The 18,075-nt window shown below is 39.1% G+C and overlaps 1 protein-coding gene across 1 annotated transcript in view; it reads right to left on the bottom strand.

The window, feature by feature from the left end:
- Positions 1-3,830: 3,830 nt before the first annotated feature.
- The window catches only part of RHOBTB1 (Rho related BTB domain containing 1), a 48,188-nt gene continuing 33,943 nt past the window's right edge, over positions 3,831-18,075 (bottom strand). The window contains exons 5-11 of the mRNA XM_058810420.1: positions 14,674-14,859; positions 11,959-12,926; positions 11,416-11,534; positions 9,403-9,553; positions 7,787-7,875; positions 6,583-6,688; positions 3,831-6,078 (exon numbers count right to left, since the gene is read on the bottom strand). Of these exons, the coding sequence (XP_058666403.1) occupies positions 5,909-6,078; positions 6,583-6,688; positions 7,787-7,875; positions 9,403-9,553; positions 11,416-11,534; positions 11,959-12,926; positions 14,674-14,859 (1,789 nt within the window). The 3' untranslated portion in view covers positions 3,831-5,908. The remainder of the gene's footprint in view (positions 6,079-6,582; positions 6,689-7,786; positions 7,876-9,402; positions 9,554-11,415; positions 11,535-11,958; positions 12,927-14,673; positions 14,860-18,075) is intronic.

The raw sequence follows: 18,075 nt of genomic DNA, 5'->3' as shown, positions 1-18,075 counted from the left end.
GATCACATCCTCTGCAAGATGATGCAGCTCTTCCTGTGGCAGGGAGAGCTGTCCTGTTCCTGCAAGAGCAGGAGGGACTCACAGAGATTTCCCACCCCAGAGAGTCCCCAGGGACTCCTCAGAAACCCCCTGTCTTTAGACTGCTTGTGGGAAAAGGCACCATTATCTGATTTTCAACACATGATGAGATCTGCCAATTATTTAGAAACTCACGCTACACACTCCATAACTGAAAAATGTAAATGTGATACAAAGAGCACAGGGATCCACAAAATTTTACAAGTAGCTGTAATTAAGGACCCAAGAGAAATATGTAAGGAACTTTCTTTGTAATATGTAGTGCATAACTAATATTTAAAATACTGAGTGGTGGAGGCAATCACATCTGATCATGAAGTCAGAATGACCAGCTTATATTTAATAACTAAGATGGAAATTTAATCATGTACTCATAAACTGCTAATTATAGGGGGTTTTTTATAGCCTGTGAGGATAATTTGAATACTCAGTACTAATACCTGGAATGCCATGTAATCCTTATTATAGAGCCATAAATTAAAAAAAATATTAATCCCAGTGGGGACTAAAGAATCTCTTCTTTTTTAATGTCAAAGGCAAGAAAATTTCTTATGAAAATCTTTACATGAAGTGTCATCGCTTGGCTGCTTATCTAAAACTTCAGATGAGTGTGAGGGTGGAGGGTGAGGGAGCCCTCCATGGCCTCAGACCTGTGCAATACAGAAGGATGGCACCCAGCTTGCTAATTCTGTCTAAAGGTGAAGGCTGCTTTTCTTTAAAGCTGAAAATCAGAGCTGCTATCTCCAGGGCATATCCCCCTCCCAGTTTAGCATCTTCTGATGGTACCTGAAATACTCCATGCAGGCACACAGCTCATGCCTCTGTTCAGTCACTCAGTCTCTGACTTTGGGTGTTTTGCAAATTTGTTAATTTATATTACTCTTATCTTGAAATCCCTAGACAGGCCAATGCCTGGCTGCCACAGAGCTTGATTCCAGTATCTGCTGCCACTTGGGAGGAAACTGGCTGAAGATCCTTCCTGTGTTGGGGTAAGGTCCTTGTTGCTCTGGAATATCCTTCAAGATGTTACAAAAACATACACAGACACAACATATACAAAACAGATCTATGATGTCCAGGACATCTCTGCAGGCCAAAGGACACACTGTGAGGTACCAGAGTACAGGAAAGGACTTGATATGAGTTAGCAATGTACTGTAATGTTTTCACTGTAACCTGGGCCCCCTGTGGGGGTGGGATGCAGGACCTGCCTCTTGGGAATGTTTGCTGCTGCAGAACATCCCAGTGATAGACGCTGTAGATATGGCCTGCTTACAAACCAGCTGGTGAGGCTGAACAATTATAAAGGAGCCATCACACAAGTCTGTTGTCCCATGCCAGGCTTGCCCTGAATCACAGCTATACCTTTTCAGTTTGATCTTCTCTAGAGCTGGGATACATTAGCATAACCATTCTTGCATCTTCTAATGTTCAAATTTCCATCTTAGCCTCCTGCCGCCTTGATCCAAAAGCTTTTCATACTTATACCAGAAATCAAGGTTTTTATGTAAGCAGCAGTGAGGGATTTGGTTTGCATATATAAATATACAACAGTCTCACTACTCTGGCTGCTAGTGCAAAGTGAATCCATGACATGGGTTGTGTTCTCTTAGCTAAAGGCAAAGGCATAAGTTAACTGACAATGAATTATCCTATTGTAGAGCCTTCAGGATGGGGATTATCACTGCTAACACACTGTCTTATCCTGCATGCAGTACACAGAGCTGACTTCTTTGGGAGATTTGGAACACAGGCAAATGATAATGTGGAAATTCATTAGGCAGCACCTCAAAGCCCCAAGTGTGTGTGTAGTATCTCATCCATTTCAATGGGAATCTTGCCTGCAGGAGAAGTAAACTCATGCAAATGCTGTTAGATCATTTTAATAGACCAAAAATCTAAGGGGATTCGGGAGTGGCAAGCATCCCCCTTAAAGACATCTCACTGCATAGTACGTACTTTGGAATCCAACCCAGAGTAAATTAATGTTGGCCTATCCTGTGACAAGAGTAGCAAGACTGTGATTTAAAAAAAGGGGACAGAATAGGGACAAAACTGTAGTTTCATCTGACAAAGCAAATCTCTTCACCAGACTTTAGGATTAAAGTCTGTTAAGAATTGAAATATGTCACCATCCCGGAGTTTGCGTACCAAAATTAATCCTATTTAGTACATTAGATCTTTATCTAAACCTCTTTGTCCAGAGGATGAGAGACCTGACCCTGAGAGAAGGATTTCCAAATGCCTTCAGTTGCTCTATCAGTGCTTGTTATTTGAACATGGAAGAAAGAAATCCCCCAGTTCTACAAATCAAACACTTCTAGGCATAAGCTGTTCTTGAGGGCTATCTGTAGGCAAGCTGCTGAAGAATCAGGGCAATAAATCACTGTGCTGCTTTTCCTTACTCCCTCTGTTAGAACCATGCTTTCAGTGCTCAGAAGGGATTTCCAGACTACTCTTTTCTACTAGGCAACCCTTCTTAACATAACAAATGTTATGTTAGCACATTTTTAGTGTTGTCTAGCTTACCTTTGCTAACACATTTTTAGTGTTGTCTAGCTTACCTCTGCTCACTTTGAGGCCTGATCTGACTAAAGGACTGTGAAGATCTTCAGTGAATGAAATCAGGGGTTGTGGCTGAAGTCTGGCTACTCCCATCTTACACAACACCTGGCTATTTCTGGCTTTGGTGGGCTACTTGCAGGTAGGAAGCCACAGAAACTTTTCTGTTGTGGTGCAGAAAAACTTGCTGGCAGAAATTCTGTCTTAAAGAACAAATAGGAAAACATTGTTTCTAAGAGGTAAGATGAATGAGACTCCCCAGAAGCAAAGACTTCTTAATATTGGTCTTAATATTTCAAACAGAATACCCTGGAGAGCAATGCTTCTGATTTGCTCCTTCCTCCTATGCTACTGCTTTTATCATAAACAAAGAAACATTTTTACACCTGACATCACCACTCTCTCTTTTGAGCCCATTACCTTTTTTTACTAATGGTAAGTTCAAAGAAATAAAATTTTGCTTCCAAAAGTAAATTAAATATGTAACATTTTCATAAATTAGCACTTGAAAAGCAAACACTGTACTGAATGTACTTACTTTCAATGTCATTGCCATTGCTTTGTGATTTTTTTCAAAGCTCTTAACATGGCATTCTTTGCATGATATCTTGCAAAAATTGTCTAGAAAAGTACCAGCTTTACACATCTATCAATTAAATAAGCTGTATTCAGGAAGCTGAGGGTTTGCTAATAGGTAATGAGGAATTCTGTAAGATGGTTGACAACTAAGGCAGGGAGAAAGTGGAGAAAACAGTGTTTATACATATTTTGGAGCACACTGAAAACCTTACAGACATCCTGCTGTTTACCTACATTTTTCCTCCCTGTGTCTGTCATGACCAATTAGTTTCATGTCCCTTGGGTAATATCATGCTAATTAAATATTAGAAACCATGGGGAAAAGTGGCAAGAGGTTTGTTTTTCTTTTGCTGTGCAGTTTAACAGTAACTGACAAGCACCAACCTTCCAATATCATATGCAAACTGTAGGATTTCCTTGTGACATTCCCAACCATAAATCCTAATGTGCTATGCAAATATGCAAAATTTCAGTAAAATTCAATGAATGGCAGCACAACTGAATGCTTACAAGCAGCATTAAAAAGGGAAGGATGCAAGGCAAAATTAAGGAAGTTTCTTCAAAGAGCTAGGAGACAATTTGTAACTAAACAGTTTTATTTACTTTTTTTTCCAAAATAAAAAACACAAAATAACCACCAAGATTAAAGGCCATAGACAGCATTAACCAAATGAACCAGCCACTTGGTTATAGTAGCTGATAACTAGAATAACTGGATATTATTGCATATACCTCAGGTTCATTTATATATCCATTACAGTTTGGCAAGATTACAATCATACAGTAGCTTTGGTTGTGTAAAACCTAGTAGCAATACTTACTTAAAATGTGACTGCTTAACATTTTATGACAACAGCTATTATTCTGTCTTGACATACCTTCTCTCACTCCATGTTCTTGTCCACTTTGCCACTGACCCAGAATTAAGGAGACATATTTGCAACCATCGTTTATAGCCCTTCTTTATCACCACGTGGTGATGGATCTCAGAGGGGTAGGAATCTCTCCCTTGCTCTCCTCATACAGGTTTGTAGAGCAGCCTCTCCTCCATGCTGGTGGCTCCCACCACCCAGCTGGGGCAGCCTCAGCCTGGCAATGAGTCCGTGCAGAATGCAAATATGTCGAGGTGTTTATGGCTTTCAGGCCAAAGCCTTTCAGTGCTGGGGGGTGACTGTACTGCCTTGCCTTTGGATACAGAGAAAAAACCACAAACAAACAGACAGCTTTTCACATTGGTGTGCTGAGCTGCCAGCACTGAACAGTATTAACAAACCTAATACATATTACTACCTTGGTTACAGAGTTGTGCCTGAGACACTGCACAGGATTGCATGTGTATGTTCTACAGTCTATGTATTTTAGTTTTGGTCTTTTAAAAAAATGCTCTCATCCTTATGTAATCTAGTGTAACACTGCAGCTTTAGAGTAATGGTTGATAAAAAGTCATAAACACACAGGCTATTTGGAAACACTGGAAGCTTTTGCTTGTCCTGCACCACTTGTGCAGAATTCCTGCCTTTCTGTCATCAGTCTGCCCCCAGCATTCTGGGAACATTTGCTTCCACAGGAAATATATCACCTACTTAAAAATAACCTAAAATTCTCAGTTCTACCTGGGAAAGCTATAAAATAATTTGGATCAAACTGAAGTAATCTTGTTTGTGAAGACCCTTCTTCACTTACAAAATGCTGGAACACTAGATAACTAGATCTACTTGTTTGTGCAGCCCTTTCATTTGCTTGCACTGAAGCAAAAAGGAATTCAGCATGAGGAACGGCTGCATGGTGAAGATCCTGCAGAACAAGGTAACTGCCATGCAGTAATTCAAATGCAAGCAGTGTGACTGCTTTTTGCATTCAGATCCATACTTGTATAAGGATATAAATTAATAAGCCCTTCTAAATGATTTTAGAAATATCCTCTTTGATCTAGACATATAAAACCTCTGAATACTTAGAATCACTAGATTTCACATGGCCCACATATTCATAATTATTTGCACTTACATGGCAAATATTAGAAATACATTTGCCTGCAGTTGAACAGGTAATTATATTGTCTATTATTCAGCTGAGCAAAGATCAAGCACTCTATATCTTGCAGTTATTGGATCTTATTCTAACCCTTTGCTTTAGAAAGAGGAAATAACCATCTAATTATATTACCAGTGCACAGTACTTAGTTTGAAAAAGACAACCTATAGTAGACAGCTAGATTTTTTTTCCTAAGATGACTTTTTATGAGATACTCTAAAAGCAGTCTCTTATGACTGAAGATTGTCTATTTCACTGTACTCGCATAGTAAAAATAGTTAAAATCTAATTACAAAGCTGCTACATGGTTATTTTGTGGTCTGTAAAACAAAACAGTATCCAGAATTTTATCTGAACAAAATACACCAGACAGTATAAAAATATTTCCCAACTGGAGATTGACACATTAATGCTGGATTTGGTTTTTTTGTATAAAAAGTAATGTAATAATGGTTGACATTTATCTGCTTACCAGTCAAAAATATACATATGACTTCAAGGAGCTGTTCCAGGCTCATTTTCAGTGAGCTTGTGCTTTTGACCCTAGAAGTAATAAATGCACAAGTGGAACACAGTTTCCTGAAAACCTGAACTTTATCTTATTTCTAACAATAAGAGTAACTTCTGGCTATGGATTTCCACTTATTTGCTTTGTTCAGGCAACTACAGCAGAGGAATTCCAGAAGCACCACTTCCGCTTTGAATGATGTTTGTTCAGTGCAACATCTTCCTTTTCCCTCTCCTTTTTAACTCGCTGGTAGTGATCTTCTTCCTTCAAATACCACACAGGCGGCCACCGATGCCTCTCAAAATATTCTTGATTATCTGATGGAAAAAAAAACAATTAAAAATCCCCAAAGATGCCAGTAAGATACACAAATGCCAGAAATGTCTTGCAAAAAGCTATGCAGGTAATCATTGATACATTTTCTATGCTGGCTTGCTTATCAAGGATTCACCCGGTTTCCTCAAATGCCTTATGTGTGAAAAGACTTTGAAAGCGGTTACACACAAGAGGCATTGGTTCACCAAAGCTGTAAAAAAGCAAGGCCTTTATAAGAGTGTATTTTTCATTGCAGAGCCTGAAAAGAGCTCCGTTCCTTTTAGCATCACTGAATTAGGTAAAGAACATGATGCTTGCCCAGCAATCAGGCTAATGATTATGACCTTTCTTTGCAGATAAGAATTTATGAATGCTGTTCAAGATAGCACAGAGGTTCAGTCTCATGGCTTAGCTATGTGAGCTCATCTTTGTCTTTATGTTTAATCAACTGGGTGGGGAGAAAGAAGGGGAAACCTGATGAAAATTGGCAGGGAAGTTGCCCATACCTGAAGATTTAGCTTTGATTTCCTTGCGGAACTTGGAGCAAACGCTGTTGTAATTGGTGCAGATGTAGTGCAAGCACCAAGCTGCCAGCTGGTTAGCATTGTGAAACTGTGAAGAAAAACAAAGAGCTTATTCCATTTCCTGGGGTTATCATTCATTTTGCAGCCCCTATTAACAACTAAAGCTAGAATGGTCCCAGCAGATGGTACCTGGCTGTACTGTCCCAGGTGATCATTCTGACTGCCAGCTCTGATCTCAGAGTATAAACATGAGCTAGGTGCTGGCCACAGAGGATATTCTAACAGCATAAGAAATATTGCTTCTGTCTCCAAACAGGAGAAGGAAATACAAGAAAGATTTCTCTTCTTAAGATAAAAATGAAATGAAGTGAGCTGCTTTCTCTTGGGAGGGGCTCAGTTCTGGTTTTGCAACAAGATTACAGGTATTGTACAGAGGGTCTCAAAAACAGCTGCAGGGTATCTTGCATGGTGGCCAGTGTTTTAGTGCTACTTTTGTGCAGTGTTTTAGTGCTACTTCAAGCTAAGCTGCAGCTGACTCATTGTTAGTGTGAAATCAGGAATAATAAAATTTAAACAATATTTCAGCTTGTTCCACTGTAGCTGAGAGTCTGCTGCATTTTGGGAAACAGTTGTGCAGTTTAGCTGTGAGCTAAGAGCTCTCTCTTTTAATTATTTATAGGACTCAAGAAATACTGAAATGCACTTGAACATAAAGAAGATTTGCACATACACTGAACTATCAGGTGATTGACTTTAAGTAGCCAGTTTAAGGATTCAAGAAATGTTTTCTTTGCAGTACAGGTCTAAATATATCTCCAAGAACTGAATTGAAAGGAATGCAAGAATCAATCCCCATTACAAAGCTGACCAGCTTAATACATTGCTTTTCATGTTAGTTAGTGCACCATGGTCATGAGAACATGGAGCTTGGAAGTTCCACAATCAACACAAAGTAAAATATATATTTGGATGACAACTCCTCTGAGGTTACTTAAAGGGATATTTTACTTTTGAACTAATGAAAAAAAACCTCCTTTAAAATAGACAACAGAGCTAAGTTTTATTGTCAGTCAGTCTCAGAAGTGCAGGCTTTGAGCCACTTGGAAGCAATGCTCAGAACCAGTAGGGAGCTAAAAGCAAGTCCAGCAGCTGACCAGAATCTCTCCAGAAGGCTGTGAACACTGACCTGTGCCAGTTCCAAATAGGAGAGGACTTCTCCATCTATTGCAACGCCGCTCATGGAGGCCTTTGTCAGCTCTTGCACGGCATGCTGCTCTGTTAGGGGAGAAAACTCATCACTCACAGGGCAAGCAGCCACACTGCAAGGTCACACCATGGTCACAAAGAAGCCAGGCAGCATGTGCTCCCTCCTCCTGGTGGCAACCAGCATTATGCAGGGGCCATGTTCACACAGGTATCCTTAGCAAGCTGAGGTCTGGGCAAGTCAAATCCTGACCTTTAGAGCTGTGGCTGAAATGTGGCTCATAACCACTTATGGAAGCACAAAGTTCAGCAGCCACTGGTCTTTCTCTGGCATGGGTGCAATATTCAATTTAAATTAGAAATATGGATCAGCTGTCTCCTTTCAGTCATACAAAGTTTTTAATCAACAGGGCAACTGAATTATTTATTAATGAGTATTCACACAGCACAGATAGAGAAAAGGTCACTTGAAGCCCTCTAAGTTTTCAGATTGGCTGTTCCTAGGGATTCAGATGAAGGCTAACCAGCCCCCCTCAACAATCACCTCAATTCAAGATTCTCCTTAACCCCTTCCTAGAATCTTAAAAGTCTGAGTGTTTTTTGGGAAACATTGGCAGTTGGTTTGATTCTGCTGGATTTAGTTGTTGGCAGTAGCCTTTGGACTCAAAATTATTTCACCAAGAATTATATGGAATGAAATATTCTTAATAATGAATGTATGTTTATATTGCAGTTACCTTAAAAACTACCCAAAAGTAAGCCAAAGTGTGCAAATAAAATCTGGCAATAAAGATTTGGTCTATCAGAAGCAGTAAAGACAACAGACACAGTCCTGATGCACAGCTGAAGGACAGCCAGGGTTTGGTATGTGATTAAATTTTGCCTAAATGTAGTCCTGTAGGTAGGTGTAGCTTTGTTTCAGCTTTCTCTGAGTTTTGGTCTTGGTCATGTCTCCAGAACAATGCCAAATTACTGACACAGAGAGAGACAAATTAACACGACCCAAACAATCCCAGAGGGTGGGGTTGTGTATGGATTTATTTTTAAAACTTTAGTGGTATTCTAACCTGTAATTTTTCTTTAAATATGGGATTGAAATGAGGTTCAGTCCCCATGGATATACCAAAATATCCAATTCTCATCTAGTGAAAAGGGACCTAGACAGCATTTCTAAAAACATGATCATATAGCTAAGTTCTGAATTGGCTCAGTTACTCTCTTTGAACAGAAATATAAAGTGGAGCATTTCATTCATTACTTAATGGAAAACCCAACATCCTTCCTGGTTTTAGGTAAATTATCAACAACAGAATGGATATTACAATCCACAGACATTATCCTCAATGCTAAAGAGAAGGTTTACTCTTTCTGTTTTTAAAGCACAGAAAACTTCAGTGCTCTGAGCTGGATTATCACGAAACTAAAAAAGGCAAGAGAGAGGCAAATACATTTCTCTGTGTGAAAATATCAATTTGCATTACAATACCCCTCTCAGAAAAAAAAAAAAAATCTCTGACATTTGAGAAAATGTGATGTGTTCCAAAAACCATTAAAGCAAATTTCAGCTGTTGCAGAAGATACTGGCCAAAAAATTGTTACCTGCTAGAGCAATCAGGTGAGGAAGGCAAAACCTATTTGCCAATGCAATTAACTCAAGGGTGTCCAGTTCCTGACTGGAGGACAGTTGCTTGGTATACAAGTAATCTAAAACTGCTTGCATGGAGGTCTTGTTTATGTTGGGCAGAGCTACCTGGAAAAGATATTTAAGAAGAGAATTAGTAATTATTAAGGGATTTTCAGATAGCAGCTACATTTCACTTCTCTTACTTTGCCTGACTGTCTCCTTTTTCTCTTCAAGGCATTTCAGAAATGCAGAGAAAACATTTTTCAAAGCAGAAATTTCCCATTCAAGTTCAAGACTGCCAACAGGTAAGCACTGCTCCAGAGTCAGATCCTTTGCCAGGTTATATCCAAGCTGGAATTGGATCCACATCAAACAGTGACTCTGTTCAATGCTCTCCAGCCTGCAAATTGACAGCTACACATAACAGCCACTGAGCACTTCCCATGCCAAACCTCCCTTGGTGGACTCCTTGAGGAAAGCAATCTATCTGCTCCTGGCAAGGGATTTCCTGTGGATTTTGAGAATAACAGAAAACAAAGGATAACAGTAAAACCACCCCTCTGTCTTTTGGTAAATAACCAAATTGTCCAGGTAAACAAGGTTGAGAAGGAACTGAGAACTGAAGAAATGAGGAAAAAAAAAGTAAGCCCTTTCTGCCCCACACATGTAGTGAGTGTAACCAGCATGGAATGAAGCTGCCAGGACTAGGATAAAAACTGTCTAATTTCTCATGCTAAAGCATAAACCTTTCATGCATATCAGCCACTCTGGGAAACAGCTCAGTTCTCCAAGTGAGAGCAGCTAGCTGTGAAACTCATTCATTATTGATATATTTTTGTTAATGCAGAGAACTGTAAATTTAATGAATGAGTTTATAAAATTTGCCCCAAATACATAAAAGGTAGTATGTAAAAACAGATGGGTTTTATTATTTCTAAACCATTCAATTAATATCTACCTATATTTTAAAACTTCCAAAAGGATTACTGAATGCTTTAAACTCTACAAAATGGAAGCTAAATATTTTAAATTGGAATGATGAGCTAAGACTGTGAAGCTAATAATTAAAAATAGGCTGGTAGAAAATAAATGCATATTCTTCATTGCCAAATGCTGCATACTAGAATCAAATTTTTTTTTTTTTTTTAACCACTTGTTGAGTGTGCCTCTGGGAAAGGAATTATGTTTACAGCTGTATTAGAAGAAGCCAGAAAAATCTAAGTAGAAAAATATCTATCAGGATATTAAACACAAAAAACTTTAACACTTCATATGAGCATAACTGGAAAGTAACAAGAAAAACAAACAAAAACAACTGGGTATGGCACAAGAAAAAATATTAGCAATGTGTCTGGAATTTGAAAAACAGACCATGAAGGCACATGAAAATACAGGGCTTCTTCTGCAAAATCTTATTCAAAGCATTGAGATCTTTTGAACTGTATTGCATACCTGCTTTAGTCCAGAGGACAAGATGATGCATTACGGAATCTAGGCTGAGTTTCTACTAAAGTTAGTAGAATTTCTCCTAAAGTTAGCTCAGTTTCTACTGTGAAAACAGCTTCCTTTTCTAGTTTAACACTCATATGTCTTTAACCCTTTTTTATCTTTAATTTCTTTATCAATGTCCCTACCCCAAGTATTCTTTGTAGTGATTTTGATTTTATAAATATATATTCACAAAATCTAAAAAAATATTTTAAAGAAATTCACAAATTCCTATTTAATTTCCTTCCCCACATTTAATATTTGACAGGACTTTGTGTTTAAACACAGTCCAGTGCTGGAGGAAGACTTGTGCATTGGAGAAAGTATGTTGTGTCCTGGGCAGCCTTATTTAATGCCTTAAGAAGAAAAGAACCCCAGGTTTGCAAAGAAGAATAAATCCCTGATTTTAGGGATTGTTGCAACCTTTCAAATAAATGATGCTTCCATCATCCTAAATGCATCAGACATTGTAAACAAAAGAGACAAAAATAGACAAATACCTCACTGTTGGAGCTTTCAATAAATGATCCTCCAAACATAGCAGACATCCACTCACAGCTGCAGATCAGCAGTGGCTTGTGGGCCTTGATGCTTCCATCGTCCAATTTAAATGTCACATCTGCCATGGGAACAAAGGCACAGCAGTGCTGCAAGTCTGTGCTTAGGGTGCAACCTGTTCTCAAGAATGTGTTTCACCTTCATGCTGTTAACCAAGGACTTCCTTCATTTCCCATGATCTCCATCTCAAAAATAACTCTTACATTTTAAATAGTTAATAAAAAACTTTAATTGTAAAGGGGGATATTGAATGTTCAACATTTCTGGTAATTGGGTTTCTTATTTAAAAGCTGTGAGTAGATTTTGAGAAATGAAACTACAGAATCCCAGGCTGGAACAGTTGGCCTGGGTAACACCACAATTTTGGGGTCATCCCTCCTCTCAGAACAATGTAAGCTGTCACACTGTTTGAAGTCTATGAAGTGACAGTAACATGGATGAGAAAAAAAATAGTTCTCTTCCTGCTTAAGCATGTATTTACTTACCAGAAAATGTCCCTTTGCAAAGGCACTCTTTTATCCGATTAGCTTTCCTGACATGAAATGCTTTAGTAATCTCTTGATTCATGAAGGCTTCTTTATTCATAATATTCTCCACCATCATTCTCAAGTCAAAGACTTCCAAGATTTCAGCAATCTGAGCCAGTCTGGTGAGGTCTTTTTCATTTTCATCCAGTTGGCCTGTGTATAAAAACTGCAAAACAGTTTTAAAAGGTGCAGCCTGCACAGAGGAATCCATTTTTACCACAGTTACAGGACACGTCCTCTTTGAGACAGGATTCACTTGCATTTCCTTGTGCACACTAACAAACCCCTTACCCCAGCAGGACAGAGATCTTGCTGCAGAGTTTGTTTCACCACATTCAGATTCAAGCACGTTTAAAGACTCACTACTTTCTGGTGGGGGAATTTTAACATCAAGAGATTTCAGGGATGCCTCGTCACTGTCACTGTTTGTCTCAAAGTGACTTGTCAGAACATCCTTACTTGTATTTTCTTTATTATACTGTGTTTCATCCAAGTATGGACTTTCCTCACATTCCATTAAGAAAAGGTCATAAAACTTGGAAGAGGAGGTAGCTAGGTAAATCTTGTGAGCAAAAATGCAGTCCTGCTCCTGAAGAACAAACATGACATCTGCACACAGCGGGCTGTCCAATAAATATCCAGCTTCATTCATGCTCAGCGTGGGACACTCAGGAATTTTGATAACTGGAGGAGGGGCTTTTGGAGGTAGGAATGGAGCCTGAAGCAAAGGTTTTTGGACCTTCTTCAAATGAGATTTCCAGAATTGCAGGTGTCTTCTGGAGATCAGGGCAGCTCTAATTGCATTGTCAAACACATCTTTAATTCCAAACTGGTCAAATACACTGGTTTCATAGTAGGGTATCCCGAGTTCCTTGGCAACCTCTCTCCCTCTCTCTGGTGGCAAAATGTCTCCCCTTTTTATTGGCCTAGGGTAAACAAAAAATGAACCTTGTCACACAAAGTTACGCTAGAAAGCGTGGAATTTTACCAAATATTTTTTTAAAATTCAGCACTAAATCTGACATAACTATCATTCAAATGAAACAAAATATAAAACTAAGTGTACAAAGCCCTTCGGAAATCTACAATCATGACTCCACAAAGTTTTACAATAGCACATACTTCTATTTTCATTTAAGTTTGGTGGTGTCTTTGCAATGTGACTAAACATATGCAGAAATCACTTAGGCAAAATGGAGCTGCCTCTTACTTAAAGTGAAATTTAAAATAAAAAAATTTGATAGGATACTCGAGAGCTTTCATTATTTAAAATCCTTCTACCACCCCTTACTATTCAGATATTCTGTCACAACCATCATTTAAACAGAAATGGAAATTCTCATGACATAAAAAATACCAGAAATACAGCTAAATATGAAATGGAAATATTCCTTAAGCTCATGCTTTTTAAAGAAAATCATAGTATCCTACAACAAAAGAGTAACAACAGCCACTGCAAGAGATAGGCTTGTTTTGGCTGCAGGAGTATTATGTGGGAACTCATGAATTTCCAGAGCAGCTCTAGTACATGATACAGGGTAAACAAACCAGTAAAAAGTCTGGGCTAGGATCCATTTTCCCAGCAAAAAAAAAAAAAAATCATCTCCCCAGAAGACACGACCCAAGAGTGTGTTCTGTGAGCCCACCATATTGGGCAGACACGAGCTGGCACAGATGGAACACGCCCCAGACAACAGCTTGCTGAGTGCCAGCTAACAAATAACCAGCTCAGGAGGCAGGAGCCTGTGCCAGACACACAGAGCTCTGACTCAAACTTACTAATGGTGAAATCAGGGAGCAGGATTAGGGCAGAAGAGGAGTTTTGGAAAAACACAATTTCCTTTTAAAGAGTCAATCAAAAAGCCCACCCCGCCCTCACAACAAAGAAATGTTTAATGAACAAACAGACCTATAAAAATCATATTGCTAAGTCGAGAGTTTGACTGCAATGCAATGCAAAGTTTTCTAAGGGCCCACAAAATATTAATTCAATCTCTTTACGGAAATTTGTTACAATACAGTCATTAATTACACAATCATGGATCTTATTTCCGTGAATCTGGTCTCATTCAAATTCCCATAAAAGGAATAAATTAGAAGCAAGCCAGTTATTGTGGGACTGTTGTTGCCAAATATGTGAATGGTTGTATTTTGTATCTGGGAGAGACAAAGCTTCTCTAGAACAACCACCAAATTCTCTTTTAATCTCAGAACTTTTAGAAGTTTAATTTGCAACCATTTCATTTTCTGCTATGATCTAGGATTACATTTAGCAAAAAACCAAAAACCTGAGAATTAAGAAAATTTGAGTAGAATCTGCCAGTTTAAAATAGTACCTGACAATAGTGAGAGGGTAGGACAGGATACATATGTTCATGGAGAAAAATACCCAAGAAAACATTCAATAATCATTACCATCTCTACCTTACCGTAGTGTTCTGCCACCCAAATATGTTTAGACAGCCAGTGTGCAAAACTTTTTTGGAAAACTTAATAACTGTGTGTGTTAAAGAAATAACCAACTCAGACAACAGAATTAAAAAAAGAAGAAAGCACATATATTCTCATTGCCAAAAAAAAGGAAACTAGGCTCTCCAGTTTCTCTTGTGCAAGTGTTGTACCTGACTACCAAGGTGATTTTTTTTTAAATTCTCATTTTTGTTTAAACTTTACCTTGCCAGAGGCCGTCTGGCTCTGTTAACAGCCTCGAGGTCGGCGTAGCGGAGATCCAGCTGGCAGCCCACCAGGATGACAGGTGTGCGAGGACAGAAGTGCTTGATTTCTTGATACCACATTGTTTTCACATGATTCAGGGAATTAGGATTAGCAATTGAAAAGCACAGAACAACAACATCAGACCTAGAAGGGAACAAGAAAATACCTGATTAAAAACCCACAAATGATTTTTGCTGCAGTTTCACCTACTTCCATTACTCTGCTCTGCTCTTTGACAAACGTGCTGACACCCAGATGTCAGAGTAGATGTTGTTGGTGCAAAGGTGTGAGAGAAGCTACACATTTCACCACAAAAGCATGGGAGCACAAAGCCACATACCCAGGAAGCACTGCCCCTCCATGCTGAGATGATCCCAGCACGTGGGAGCGAAGCACTAAGAAGAGAGGTAGGGCTTTCCATTCTCTACTTTTACACAGCAGTTACTCACAGGCTGCCACTGCTCCAGAAACAATTCTGCTGACTGGACACCTAAATTGCAGTTCAAAGATCATTGGTGCTTAGGAATTAGAGAGGAGCTGTGCAAAACTTCAGGAGAGCCACGCAGGCAGACAGATCACTTGTGAACTTGGCATGGAGAAATACCTTTACTGCACTGTTTGAAGTACTGAGGTGGTGGCTTTCGCAATGTGCTTTGCACAGCAATTCTGCAATGTCTTTAATAAATAACCTGTTAGAAGGGCAAACTACTGCAGAACGACCACTTCTACAATATCAGCAAAAATAAACATTACAGTGAAAATAAGGTCAGTAAACTGTAGAATAGGACAGTGGCTTAAATTAGACTAAGCATGGCAATATTTGCAGGCTTTTAAAGGTTTCTGAAAACAGAAATTACTTCACTAAATGAACTTGCTATATAAATTATAAGGATTAAGGTTGACAGTTCATCCACTGAACCACAGCCTAACTCTTGTCAGAGCTGGCACCCAAAGGCAGAGAAATGATTGAATGCTTGTCTCAGGGCATATCTAACTAGGGGCAATTTCATTATTTATAAACAAGCAGTTCTCAAGCTCTTGGGTTTTATGGGGAAAAAAACAGAAAGAAAAGAAAGAAAAAAAAGTTGAATTTAAACTCATAAGAAAAATTGGGGAGAAGGGACATTTTGAGGAAGCAACTTATTGCTACAGAATTGTCAGCAGGATAAGCTCAGCAATGCCATCTCTATCTCAGTTCTATTATTCTTTAATTTAGCACCAATATGTTGTATTTGCAGTTTGTGTCATGTACAGAGCATCAGCAGCAGTGAATTTTAACATTCACCTTTTAAATAATGAAATACCTCCTCAGTAGTGCTGCTTTCTACATTTCACTGAGGGCATAGATATATCCAGCTATTTCTAAAGACAGCTGCACACAATATGGAGACTGCTGTGAGCATCAATTTAATGCAAGAGAAATGCTCCTGCTCCAAATTTCTGTCTTAGATAAACTGCAACACATCTGTCATATCCAGGAACAAGGCCTTTTCAAACTGGAAAGTTCTCTAGTAAATAGGGAAGGGCTAAGCAGCCAACACAATGGTCTGCTGCACAGCTGAGGCAAACATGCTTTAAACTCAAACTTGCTCTATTCAAGGTCAGGTAGGAGTAAAACCTAAACTCCAGCAGACATTTGCTCAGATCCCAGACAGAGAAATCAATGTACAGCTAAAGTACAAAAAACTCTGTGTTACATATACTCTAATAGGGTCAATTGTTGTTTAATTCAAGGCCATCATAACTGCTGGAGTGGCAAGCATTGGCTGCCTGGCTGCTTCTAACTACAGCTAAGCATCTTACAGAGACAGCCTGTCAGCATCCTTCAGAAATTAATACCTAAGCCCAGTAATTGCAGTCAGGAGGACCCAACCCTCCTGACCTTACAAGCCACAAGACACACATCACATTTCCCAGAAAACCAAAAGGAAACAACTCCAGCAGGTGTTCACAGGCAGGACACAGCAGTCCCCAGGTGCACAGGGCTGGGCACAGCCTGTGCTCAGGAGGGAGCCAGGAGTGAGCTGTGTCCCTGGGCAGGGCAGGCTGCCCCAGCACAGCCCTGCATATCTTACAGCCCTTGCCAAGGCAGTATCATGTTTTTGCCACCGTGGTCCTTGAGCAGCTCTTGCCTCTGACCTTTGCTGGGAAACTGTAAAACAGAGAGGAGCAAAGCTGGGTTCTTCCAAAACTCACTGCACTGCACTAACAGGACACTGTCACCTTACTGCTTTCCACATGGAAAGAATAACAGAGTAAAGAAGTAAAAAAAAGTGACTTGCAAATTATTTTACTTGTATTTATCCTATTATTTATCCTGTATTTATCCTATTATTTATCCTTTCCCCATCAAACAAAGATTCCTGAGAGTTCTGCTCTGGACAGAGAGAAATTAATGGTTCTGTGCCAGGAACAGGACGGATGGGAAAGCACTGGGTAGTGGCAGAGTTCACACGCTGAACCAGCACCACAGCTGCCTCTGCTAGCTCACAAAATACAGCCACTCCATCATCATAAATTAAGTTTTCATTCAAGTCATAAGCACAATTTGCACTCAGTACCAACTGGAGACAGAAATGGATGAGGAAGATTAACCAGCTACATAGAACTGTGAGCATTTCAGGAAAGGTGTCCTTTGGAAACTTTAATTAAAGTACCTACAATTCCTATTAATGTCAAAGGCACATTTACAACTTGCTAACACTGCAGTATAAAGTTTGGTTCGACATTTGTTCATAAAAAAGCAGACCCTGTCAGGTTAAAATATGCATGAATATTTCCTAAACATTAAAAATTTACCAATGTTATTTTAATATTCTCAGGGAATGTAAAAGGGTATGATTTTTTAAAATGCCTATTCTACTGCTGGTTTTGTGCAGTTACTTTTTTGTGTTGGTTACCCAGAGAATGAGAAAGAAGAAAAAAGAAGTAAACCTGATTTGTCCTTTCTCTCTGCGGCAACATATTCACAAATACAAGCTGCACTTATTCTAAAAACAAATTTCATAGCCATTTCCCAGTGAAATTCAGGAATAATTCAAGAAACATTTTTATAAACCTGAACACCAAGAAGTGCTTTATAGAATCATTGAACAGTTTGGGTTGGAACAGACCTTAAAGACCAACACTTTCCACCCCCCTGCCATGGAAAACCAGGAAACCCAGACTGAGATCCTGAGACCCTGGGAGTGGAAAACAGCACAAGAAATCCATCTAATACCTATTCACAAAGAAATAATTCACTAAGATCAAGATTTCAACAAAAAGTAGCTTCCCACACTTATCATTTCCAAAAGATTTTGATGTTGCCTTGCAGCCTTTCAGTGTAGAGCCCAAATGCCACCCTTCCACCCAGTCTCT

This window comes from Ammospiza caudacuta, chromosome 9, assembly GCF_027887145.1.
Source record: "Ammospiza caudacuta isolate bAmmCau1 chromosome 9, bAmmCau1.pri, whole genome shotgun sequence".
Taxonomy (NCBI): Eukaryota; Metazoa; Chordata; class Aves; order Passeriformes; family Passerellidae; genus Ammospiza; species Ammospiza caudacuta.
Note: the sequence above shows the minus strand (reverse complement) of the source record. Positions and strands in the feature narration are given on the sequence as shown.